Source organism: Camelus dromedarius, chromosome 23 (genome assembly GCF_036321535.1).
Source record: "Camelus dromedarius isolate mCamDro1 chromosome 23, mCamDro1.pat, whole genome shotgun sequence".
Lineage (NCBI taxonomy): Eukaryota > Metazoa > Chordata > Mammalia > Artiodactyla > Camelidae > Camelus > Camelus dromedarius.
The window spans coordinates 20,822,500-20,835,054 of NC_087458.1; the positions used below are offsets into that span (position 1 = coordinate 20,822,500).

General features: G+C 40.3%; 1 protein-coding gene across 14 annotated transcripts in view; it reads left to right on the forward strand.

Annotated features, from left to right (window-relative positions):
• The window catches only part of RABGAP1L (RAB GTPase activating protein 1 like), a 563,496-nt gene that overhangs the window by 530,132 nt on the left and 20,809 nt on the right, over window positions 1-12,555 (forward strand). For 11 of the 14 annotated variants that reach the window (XM_031435736.2, XM_064478006.1, XM_064478007.1 and 8 more), the window contains 2 exons: window positions 2,310-2,402; window positions 12,417-12,527. In XM_031435736.2, the coding sequence (XP_031291596.2) occupies window positions 2,310-2,402; window positions 12,417-12,527 (204 nt within the window). Of the gene's footprint in view, window positions 1-2,309; window positions 2,403-2,592; window positions 2,895-7,803; window positions 8,794-12,416; window positions 12,528-12,555 lie in introns of those variants that run through there. The other 3 variants (XM_031435737.2, XM_031435739.2, XM_031435738.2) reach the window with 2 other exon arrangements.

A 12,555-nucleotide genomic window follows, 5' to 3' on the forward strand; every position in this document is an offset into this window, starting at 1 on the left:
AGAAATACTTCCACGTAGGACTGACCTTTAGCCTGGTACCCACTGGTACCAGTATCCAGCTGTAAAAAATACTAAAATATTGGACCTCCTCCTCATCTTGTGGGTAAGTGGCTGCCGGCGTGGGCTCCCTGTCCCTTCTCGCCTGGCCCTCTCCTCCTAGGCCTACGTGTGGAACTCTGAGACATCTTCCCATCTCTCCTCTGCTCCAGAGCCACTTCAGTGCTACTGACTGGCCACTCCATCTGGAGAGTCTGTTTTGGCTTTCAGAGTGTATGATTAATGCACAGAGAGAAGAGAAAACTGGAGGAAATTGCCCCTCTCAGAGTCAGGAAAAACAATATCGTTGTTGCCGTTTTGTCAGCACATGATCATGTGTATTTCCCTTCTTGTTTATCGATGACCTTGGGGCCAGGCTCTGCAGGTGGTGTTTCCCTCGCTCTTGCACTCTCGTCGGTCCCAGTGTACTGCTGAAGGTCTCTGGAGATGGAGTAATAAAGGATTTGTTTCTCCTGGCAATATTCAGCACTGGTTTTGCAATTCGGTTACACGCTGGAAAGTGTCCTTCCAGCTTGTCTTGACCGGGTAGGCATGCCTCCGTGAGCCGGATGAAGGTTGTCCTCCCGTGGTTGTTGAATGATTTGCACTCTGTGAGCTGTGTGAAACCGCCCAGTTGTGAGAAGCAGATCATTCCAGTCCATCGGGGTTCTCCTGGCGGGGGGAGGGTGGGGGGGACAGAGTGATTAGAATAAGTGGGTGGCGGGGGGACGACACCTGATGTCTTTGCTTTTTATTTAACATGCTCTCTGGCCAGATTCAAGAGAACTGAAACTATCCTCATCCCAGGAAACAAGAAGATAATTTTATATTCATTCTGGTGCTTTCACTCTTGCTCTGTCTCTTTCTCACACACACGTACGTGTTTTCAAAATACCATATTTTGAACTTGACAAGAAACAATCTGTTGATGGCCTCGTGTGGGCCAGTTACTTTGCTATGGGTACCGTGGTGGATACTGAGGGACATCAGCACGTGTTCCTTTCCTTGACTGAGTCCCCAAGGATTTAGCAAAGTAATGCCCTTGTTATCATTTAAAAACTCGGATGTACTTTTTCTTCATTTCAAGTCACGTACTTTAGGACTTGAACATTGAGGAAAGATTCTGATGTTTAAAAAGATTATATAACTTGGATCATCTAAGAAAAGCCTAAAAGTAAACTTAACCTGTTACATGGAACATATAATAGATTACAATGGGTTAATTTTACTGAATGCTCTCTGAAAACACAGTTTAAAAAATTTCCATGAAGCAGGCATTATTTTAGATACTTATGTGATTTAATTCTCCTGATAGTCATTATGAAATAGACACTTGTTTACCTGCCAATTTACAGTTTGCTTTCTCTCTAGTACACAGGCTCCATTAAATTTTTTTTTGTTGTCCAATTTTTAAAAGTTTTATGAAATAATAATTTTCACTTTTAACATGGTAGAAGAGTGAATTTTACTTAAAGAGAGGCAGTTTAACCGAATTAATAGCACTGTTAAATATATTAACAAGAAAAAGTGATGATAAATGAGCAATGCTGTAAAACAGAGATGGACAAACTGTAGTTCATTTTGGTAAATAACGTTTTGTTGGAACATGGCCACACTCACTCACTGTGTCACCAACAGCAGCTTTTGTACAACAACAACGGTGGAGTTGTTGTGACCTAGACCATATGGCTCACAAAGCCTAAAACAGATGCTATCTGGACCTTTACAGAAAAAATTTGCAGACTCTGCTCTAGAATCTAAATTTTTCCCCCCGCGTTGAGTTGGATGTGTTCCACTAGAATGCCAGAGATTTTGTTACCACAAAACTGGCCTCCGTACCCTGAAAACTGGATTGAAAGAGGCAGAGTTTTCAGAAAATCAAAATCACTTTATTGCTTAGGCAAAGGGGAGTCACAGCACCCTGATGCCTCAGAGACTGTGGGGCTGGGGTCTTGAGGTTTTATAGAAGAACTTTATGGAACCGAAAAGGTGATAACAATCAGGGTGTTTTACAGGGTGTTGCATTCCTTTTAACCTCGATGAGTTTTCCTGGCATATTCTGAGATTATCTTCTGAAATATCTTCTGGATTATCTGCCCGTTACCTCCTTCCTGGAACAGAGCCTCTGGGTTAAAGCTCTTCTCAGTAAAGAATGTATAGGGAGAGGAGAGCTTCCTGGCAAGGAAGCCAGTTTGTTAGTTGTTTTTCACTCCTTCAGCTTCATTGGGAAACACACTGGAATGTCTAACATGCTTTTCCTGTCACTCCTGCAGGTACCGACCAAGAAATTAAAGAAATATGAGAAAGAATATCAGACCATGCGAGAGAGCCAGCTGCAGCAGGAAGACCCAATGGACAGATACAAGGTATGGGAGTCACGGGGCACCTGTCAGAGCAAAGCGCCTTCTTTCCCCCAAAGCTGCAGCTGTGGGAAGTTCGCTTCCCTCTGTTCCTTCTTGATTGACGTAGACCCTCTCTGACCGTGCTCAGTGTCCAGGTATGTTCTCATCTCAGGAGACTCCTGAGGCGCCAACCATAATATTTCTTTTCTTTCAGTTTGTATATTTGTAGGTAACTTCACCTGTTGCATTTGTACTGGGAATCTTCATAAGAAGCTGAGAGAAAGGGGAAAAGAAAGAGAGAAAGTGGCTATCGACTATTTTCAAAAATGAGGAAAGAGGAAAATGGCAGAGCACTGGTTTAGCCGTGCACGCTCACATCCACAAAGACTCGTAGAAGGCGAGCCGTTCCGAGACGGGCACGAGAAGGTTGCAGACTTCCCTCTGTGTGTAGCCAATGTTAAAAATACAAACTCACTTGAAAGGAAAAATAAAAACCACAAAGGTGTATCGAGCACAGTGCTGGTGTCTGTTGCAACATTTTTTCCCACAAATTTCTGAGTAACAGTGATGTGTCACTACAGTGTGCAGTTCCAGAATCCAAATGGGTTCAGTTTACTATCTTAGTTAATTTTAGTATTTTTTAAAAATTGGGCTAGTCACAAAGGTCTCTTCAGTGGTAATTAGCTGCGCTGTTCCCATGAAGCCCTGTTGGGGAAATGCTAATTTCAGACTTATTTTTTTCCAGCTGAAATATCATTGTCTCTCTTCAATATGTTTTAATTTTTCGGATTCCTACAGTTGCATGGTGGTTCCCCCCAACATCAGTACATTAAGATAAGAGAATATTGTATTTGTACACTGAGCACCGGCAATGCCGAAATGTCCTGCCAGGAAAAGTGCTGTGGGGACTTAACTAAATCCCCCGCCGCGGGATGACTTCCACCTTTGTAACGAGAGTTGCTCTTGCTTGGTCAGAGAGCTGGCCGTGGGCAGCTGCAGTCACACAGTACTTGTCTCTGTCCCTGAACTGACTAGTTTGGGAGGTTCACAGAGGGGACTGGTGGAAGGGGTATATGGATTTTGTAGTCAGATCTGAGTTCAAAACCTGAATTTTTAAAAAAGAAGACAGGATTTGGAATCCAGGTTGGGAGCCTTAATAACCCCTTATGCCATTGCTCAGCGTGTTGGACTATTATTGAACCTTTTCCTTATTTGTAAAACATACAGTATCCACACTTCCTTGAAAGCTTGCTCTGAGGATGGGGGATGCTGGATGTTTGGTACCCAGCACAGAGCTGGTGTTCGATGAATGGTCGTTACTAGCCTTATTAGGCCTGCTGCCTCTAATTACCCACGTATTACAGGAACAGCTTCGCCTTGCGTGTGTCTGCCCCACTGGTTAGCTCTCCCCGTCTTCCTCCTGTTTCTCCCAAGTATTGCTGCCCAATAATCTAACATCAGTAAGTTTCTCCCCTTGTTTATAAAACTGGCTGATAATAAAATCCCACATACTGCAATGGCAGGTAACTATTACCCTATAAGGTGCTCGTAGATAAATTTCAAAGCTAATTTCCACCTCCTGCCCCCCCCATAAAACCGATTTTACCATAGCTTATATAACATGCCGCCTGAGAAAGGCTTGAAGTAGTGATTACAAAATACTGTTAAGGATCCAGAATGAAGCTCTCCTACCGCTTGCATCATTCTAATTTTCTAACTGCTGCTGTCACTATGAGCAAGATGTGGGAAGGATACTTTAAAACAGAAGAGAGGGAAATGAAAGATGAAAACTGTGTAAACTTAACATCAGCCTGGAACTGAACTTGTTACTGTTTCTTACATCCTTTTTGTGTCAAAGAAGATACGTATGTATAAATAGTATGATGCATATTTATAGACAGACTATTGATGTATACAGTTGTTACTGAGAGATCAAAGTAGAATAAACCTTTTTTTGTTTTGAAAACAGGTACTAACTTTTAAGCTTGAATGTCCTATTTGTGCGTATCAGATACCCTCTATAACGATTTCTTTTGTATTGTAATAGTGTGTAAGTACGTCATCCAACTACTATTTCTACACACTTTTAATAATGTCTAGAAATTTGTACTGGACTTGGTAAAGTTATAGTCCTCAAATTAAAATTACATTTTCAAGGTGACAGCTGACAACACAGCATCCAACCATGAATAGGTTTGTTCTTTCAGATACTCAGTATCTGGTTTAAGAAGCTAATTATCACTGTCTTTATTAAAGTTAGGAAAGTGTCTTAGAAAAATACCTTCTGGCATCTTACAAATGTAATCCAGTCAAGAATAAGATCTCTGCCATGGGAATAAGCACTTTGTCATTCATAGGTCTTGGACTGTGAGCCTAGTTATGTAAATTCTCAAGAAGAACTTGGGGAGATCTTTGAAGGCATTGAATCAACCATTAGGATCCATACTGCTTAAAATTCTGTGTTTACCCCCTCGCTTGCCATATGGCAAGGGACTTGGGAAGATTGTGTCAATTTTTAAAAAAGGCTGAGAGGTGTCATACCATAAGATATTCTGATTTTTCAGCTTGATACTATTTTTCTTGGGCATAGTAGGGTACAAAAAGGGCCATTTCAGGGAAGCCAGAGGTGGGATTAAAGGTCCAACATTGCAGACAGCGCTCTCGGCAGTCACAATCTTGCTGTGTCTGTCCAACCAGGTGTTTTGTGTCCATTTTTCTGACGTAGGCAGCTGTCTGCATTCTCAGGTTAGGTCACTGTACTCACCTGTATCTAACACTTGATGAAACAGTGTTGGTGTGCATTTAAATTTTAGAACCCTAAGCACAGTGGAAATGTTCTGGAATTTGAGAGTGATGATGGTTGTACAACTTTGAGAATGTAGTGAAACCACCAGATTATACACTTTAAAAAGATGAATTTTATGGTGTGTGAATTGTATCTCAAACAAAAAAAAAATCCAAGCAAAATGTTGCAAGAGGATTGGCACCTGCCCGCCGTCTTCTTTCTATCAACCTCATTCATACCTGTGCAGAGGCCATACGTGTGGGAGGGAGACCTTCCTGTCAGAATTGGAGCGAATCAGTGACTAGGGATCCTGTGTGTGCTCGTGTTTATAAGGGAAAGGCTGACAGAAGCGGGTGGTACATTTATTTTCGTAGATGTGTGTGTATGTGTGTAGTGTATACATCTGTGTATACACATGCACACAGACTTAAACATATATAAATAGGCACGTCGGGTATATACACACGGCTGGTGCTGCCTGGTCTTGTATTTGAAACTCAGTGAACTGTGTAATGACTGCTCATAGCCTTTGCCGCACTCTTTCTGTTTATCCTCATGGCTAGGTTCTGAGACACAAAAGGAAACTTTATTAGAAGAAGAATATGTAGTATTTATGCTTAAGCCTCTTTTCTTGTCCTTCTGAAGTCTGACCTGGCCAAGTTTGTCGAGTGGTATTTATCTACTCTGGTATTTTGGTTTGTAAATGTACTTACAGATTTCAAATGAAGTGAAGCACAGGATAAAGCTTTGTCTGTAGAAAAACACCATGTGTATTTTTATTTTCCTGCAGGTCCCTAGAAAGCAAACATTCATGGATATGCACAGTCATTTTTAAAATTTTAGTCATTTTAAAAATTAGTAGCCAAGTCCCGAATAAGCAGTTACCAGCTTCAGAAATTAAAATATTTTTTTCTCTTTTAAGAAGATGGATTGTTTTCGTTTGGGGAAGGTTAGCTTTCTGACAATGTAACCCATTGTTGGCACTTTTTTAGAGACTACAGCATTCACCTGTCTTTCGAAGATGATACGCTTTTCTTATTTAATTAAAGAACTACTCATACAAATGTGAGTTAAGCCTTAAAAAAGCATAGCTAATTAATTAAATTCAGTGAATCTCCCAAAGCATAATGAAGGTTATGTCATTACCTATTCTAGATGGGCAAATCCTAGAAAGAATCAGGAATGCTTAAACTCTCTGGGGTTTGGGAGACAGATAGTATTATAAATACATAATTTCTAATTGAAGAATCTTATCTGTGTTCAGTATAATTAAATTTAGAATGTTTAACTTCTTTCTTGAGGTTACACATAGTATTTTTTTTTAATCAAAAAATCCAAACAGAAAGAAAATGATTCCTGTAAGTTCACAGGAAATTTTTCTTGCCCATACTAATTTTCATAGAGCAGTTGTCCCTACATGGAATTTAAAATTAAGCTGTTTAATTATAAATAGTACAAACAACACAAACAGGATCTTTTAAATAAAGCTTAATTTGTGCTTGTATCATTTGCCATCCTTACACATCTAATGAAATAATTTAGAACAATGACCACACTTTGTTTTTAACTTGGTAAGTGAGGAAGTTTAAATCACGCTAAACATCTTACCTAGAAAAAAAAAAGGTCCCCACCTCCTCCCTTTTAAAATTTTTTTTTTTACTATGTTAGGCCCTTCCTTACTCAGAGAAGTCAAGAAAATGAAATCCATCTTTGAAAAATGTTTTTCTTCCGATGAAAATAACTTTACACTTTGTTATTTTCTACATCACAGAGATGTTGTTGGCTTTTGGAAATATTTGTGTTATGAAATCATGTGCTTTTAATGAATAGTGATAGTCAAGAGGATGGTTTTATCTGCCTGGGACAACTTAATGATAAACTTCAGAAGGCTGCCAGTCTTTCTCTTCGCACCTGGATAAGTCGATGAGCTCACTTTGTAAGACGGTGGAGGATGCAATTCTGAGCTGCCTTGAAGCATTCTGAGCAACTTAGCTAAGAAGGGGCAGGTGGTTTCTGATGATGCTTGTCTGCTGATTGAGTTATAATTAACTGTCAGAGGAAGTATAAATGTTACGCGTGTTAAGAATTTCTAAGAATCTTTATTGGTGATCTTTAGAATTAGCTCTCCAAAAATTTTAAGAAAATTTTTGCTAAGTTTTGTTTCCTGTTAAAGGAGTATTACCAAGAAAATTATGTCATACTTACATGTTTCTACATCATCTGGAACTCATTTGCTTTTTAAAAATTCAGTTTGTTTGCTAGAGTAGTACAGGGATTTGCAAACCGTATGGCCTTTGGTCCCAGTCTGGCCCACTGCCTGTTTTTGTAAATAAAGTTTTATTGGAACAGCCACATACTTATTATCTATGGCTGCTTTTGCACGGCAGGGACAGAGTTGAGTAGCTGCAACAAAGACCATATGGCGTGCAAAGCCTAAAGTATTTACTGTCTGGGCATTTACATTAAAAGTTTGCTGACCCCTGTGCCAGAATATAATCTGAGATTGTTTTTAAATGCTAAAAGAAATGCAGTCTGGTTTGCCAACTGCCAGTTAGTTATTACTGACAAGATTTTCTCTTTAGTTTGACATTTAAAATTGTTTAAATTTCCACCAGAAAGATAAAACTGGGTATGTTGGGTAAAAGAAGAACCTAAAATGATTGTAGATATCCAGATTCTCTTTCTCAAACCTTCATTTACAATGTAGACATTTAAACGTTTTATCTCTAGGCATTTGTCTTTGAATGTCAAAAACTGTTTGATGAAATTTGAATGTGATGACTATAAACTCTTTTGGAAGAGGCATCCAAAAGAAAAGATTTGAGAGTTGAGTGTGTTGTTGCTAATAAAATTGCACTGGGTCTTTTAGGAAAACATTTTTCTCCTGACCCTTAAATGTCTTTAAAAGCATGTGCCAAGAATTCATTATAGCAGCAGACAGCACACCCAAAATACTGAGCCGGAGTTTCCGAAGCCGCCTCCTTTCCCATCATCTTTTCCTTTAAGGCTGAGTTTATTTCCTTCTAATCACCCGTTCACATTTCTCTAGTTTCTCATCTTGGAAAAAATGACGTTCACCTTTCCTTTTACTGCTTCGCCCAAGCTCCAACCCCCAGACACCAAGGAGACCTGGGATCTATTTTTCCTTCTGCATTCCCCTGCCCAGCAATTTCATTCTTTTGCCGGAAGATGAACTATTCTGCAAAGTTTCCAACTTTGTCATACAAGGAAGTTCCTTCCACCCAGCTTTAATAACAGCATAAACAACTCACACCGTAGTTGCAAGAAGTTCCACACACAGCATTTTCATCAGTCATGCAAGCTGCAAATAGCAGCATGGAGAGGGAGGAGTTTAGTGTATCAGCCTTCCTGCGTTGAGACTTGCCCACTGGCTGCCTCAAGTATACTTTCTGCCACCCAATGTTAGCAGTCCTCGAGAGAACTTAGAGTAAATGACACTCTGAGGAAAAAGAAAATAGCAAAATAGCATTAACAAGTGTCTGTTTTTTTGTTATTGACATTTCCTAATTGTATTAGTAGGTGTGCAATTTCATTGGATATTCTTTTTTTTTTTCAATTGTCTTTGTACCTATGATTGAAAACGGTAGTTGGTCTATGACCTTTGAGGAGGTAAGTTTTTTGTCTGTGTATGTCTGTAATATTGGCGTCTGTCTCTCTGAAAAATGCAGTATCCTCCTCCCAAAAGTTACTAACCAGACTTTCCCAGCTGTTCATCTCCAATGCAAGAGGGGAGGGAATTAACGAGGAAAGCTGTTGTCTGCTTTTTGTTCAAACGTTGTTTATTGTGTGAGATGGAGGAGGTTTCAGACAGTGTGGTGGAAATTTTAAGGGTTAAGTGAGCATTGTCTCCTGTAGTCTTGTCTGAAAGGCAAGGGGAGCGGTCTGCCTGTTCTGTGCACTTGTGCATCCACTTGTGCAGACGTACGGAATGTTGGGTATCTCCGGATTGGCTGAGGTTCACGGGGCCAACTTCACGTCTTTCTCGGGTGGGCTGCGCTTGCCAGTGTTTCAAAATGAACCAAACAAGATTACTACCTTTCCCCAAACGGAACCATCTTCTGTTAGTGTAAAGGCAAACTTTTTCTTGAATCAGCCAGTTCTAAAAACAGTTTTGGTTCTTTGGAAAAGACAGCCAAGTAATTTCATCTCTCTTTAACCCTTGGTAAGTGTGGGGAGGTTCTTCATAGAAAATCTCCATCTCAGTAGCAGTGCCTCACCGTAGTACTCGGGAGCACTGGAGGACTCCCGAGGACACGTTGGCGCCCCCGGGGTGCATACTTTGGAGGATGATACTGCATTTTTGGCCCCAGAGCTTGCTTTCCCAAATGTCTGTGAGTGCAGAGCAGGAGTCACACTCCCCACTGTGCTGCTTGCTTCGCTGACACTGAACTGAAGCTTCTTGCTACAGCAGAAAACCAGTAGGCTTGCCCCCAGGCTATTTTGCTTTTTATGGACCCTCGGACACTCATAATTTCTCCCAGATCTTCCTCTGTCCACCCCCACCCCCTTAGGTACGTATCTATGTGTCTCCGAGGAGAGGTTCGGGTTGCGACAGTCATCGTAATGGGAAGTTACCAGTCAAGTTTCAGCCGAGCTTATGCTTATGTCAATTTCTGGTATTAAGTAATATAACCCATCATTCATTTATCTCTAATTAATAATGAAGTACCCACCTGATGCCTTTTTTTTTTTTTAAGTACTTTGAACAGAGTGCTTTTCCACTAGCATTGTCTGACTACCTGAAGGTTATTTTAACTCACTTCTAAGCATGTGTGACTGTAACCTGAAAAACTGGTAGCTGCAGCATTTTCACTTGTGCCAAATTAATGCAGTGGAAGTAAAGAGCTGAGGGAGCTCTCTGTCCCTTAGAGAACTGCAAGTACACATTCAGTAGAAACAGGACACTTAGCTCAGGAGTAGGTATTGGAACAGCCTTACCACAGTCTCTTTTGAAGAGATTCATCAAGAAATGAGAAAAATCTCTTCCCTGCCTAAACACTCTGCCTTATGAAATAGGTTCTGATGAAACTGTGCTGAGTATTGCTGCTTGTCCCTGGCAAGGAGGAAATTTATTGGAAAAGTTTCAGAACCCTTTTTTTTTTTTTGAAGCTGCGTGTTTGAGTATGTAAATTGGTTCCACAAAAAGAGGTCATAGATGTATCAGAATGAAAGACTAATGTCTAGCCTCTGCTCGAATCTGGATTGCTTCAGCAAAGATTGAAAAATTCAGCTCTAGACACCCTAGGTTTTTTTATATTTTAGTTTCCGCTTTTATTATGCTTCTGTGAGAGGGTAGATGTTCTATAGATGGAGGATTTGATGAGTATAATTTGCCTCTACAAATACGTTTGCTGTCTTTTCAGGAATATCTTAGGAAAGGGTTCCTGGCAGGTCAGCACTATTAAGGGGTTACATTGTACCTTGGTCACAGAGGAAGGTCCACTGTGGTTTCCCATAGAATATGAGCTACCAAAAGGAGTGGATTTTTAAAAAACTGTGACTTTGGCATTTTATTCTTTCCAATGAAATTGAAATTCTGAATTGCTTTTTATTTTTTAAAGAACTTTTTAAACTTCAAACACATATATTATATATTCATTGTAGACAACTTGGAAATGTTTTGAAAGCGCAAAGACAACAATAAAAATTATCCATTACCCACAGTTAATGTTATTTATGTCATTATGAAAATGGAATTTTCCCATTACTTGTCTTTTTTCCTATGAGGTAGCACAAGCATTTCTTCTGTCGTGAGATATTTTTCACTTACATTTTAACACTGTATGGAAATCTGTCTTTAATTCATTTAAAAATTAAGTGATTTGGGGTTTTTTTTTTTCTTTTTTAGCAGATCTCTTTTGCAAAAATGTTTTGACCGTCCCCAACTATCCAGTCTACCTTTTCCAAAGGAAAATATAGAAATGGGCCCTGTTGGCTGCCTAGAGTCAAAGTGTAGGTGCATCCTTTGGCTTCCCTGCTGGCCCTGTGTTTGGATCTTCTGCCTCCAGGAAAATCTCGAGCTTTGCCCTTACCATCTGTTTCTTAGCCCTTCTTTAATAAAAAAAAAAAAGAAAAGAAAAAAGAAATTAGGTTTCCTTCTTTCTATATAACAAACTCCAGGTTGTTCTATAGCAGATAAAATCCCCAGCCTCCCCTCCCCCTCCACTCCAGGATGCTCTGGTACACTATCTGCCAGGGCGTACACAGGTTTGTCTTCTGCTTGGGGAACACTGCTTTGTCTAAGTTTTTGCCATCCTTGCAGAAAACACTTTTAGGAGTATAAATCTGAAAAACAGGAAGGTCTCAGCACATTGATGTCTTTCCTGTCAGCTCTCTTTTGAACCTTCTGTGACTGCTAACAGTAGCAAAGATGCTTTGGAATGGAGGACACTAAATTGCCATTTGGAAAATAGCTGTGAATGTACAGCTGTACTGTTCATAACGGCTAGTGAAGGGGAGTCCTTGCTTCATAAGAATGAGTGACTTGCTTTTATCGTATAACTGTTCCAGAATTTTTTCCCTTGGGAGTTCAAGGCGGGGTAGGGTGGGGGTGGAAACAGCTCAGTAATTTATTTTACCCAGAATCTTTTAATCTGAAGTTTAAAAAAAAAAAAAGCAAACATTTAGAGACATTATCATAAGAATTGTTGTTTTAACACAAAAATTGGTGTTCAGAACAATAAATATAATCTTAGCCAAAGAATGAAAAAGTCAGTTGATAGTGAAACAAAATAAAACCATATGCTTAAACATACTCAACCAATTTGAACCCTGATATGGGAAAAACAATTTGAAGAAATGCCTAGTGGTTTCCCCACTTCCATGCAGTTTCCCTTGAGGTCAAGGGTGGGATCATTGCGCATGTTTCAAACAAAGAACTGCCTGTATCTGTGTTCTAGGTCTATAGGAAAGCCTCACAGGACTGGGGGTGTGTTTGGAAATCTTGCTTTTTGTGGCACGGTTCTTATGATGCACTCCTGTCTGGAGGGCTTCCGAGACAGCTGTACGTTTCACTGGGTCGAGTTCCGCACCTGCACCGCTCGCTTAACCCACTGTTGTTTCCCCGACAGCAGTCCTGCCTTCCCGTGCCACCTGCGCCTTCTCCTTCTTACACCTTCCGAAGTTCACTCTGTTGTTGTTGTTGTTGCTTGTTTTTCCTCACAGCTCCACTGGCTTCTGATAGTATGTCCAGGCACTAACGCCCACCTCTGGCTGTTGCTCTTTTCCTGCAGAGGGAGAACCGGAGATTACAGGAGGCCAGCATGAGGTTGGAACAAGAGAACGACGACCTTGCTCATGAACTCGTAACCAGCAAAATCGCTCTGCGGAATGACTTGGATCAGGTAAACGTGGCATCCACTAGGCAGAAGT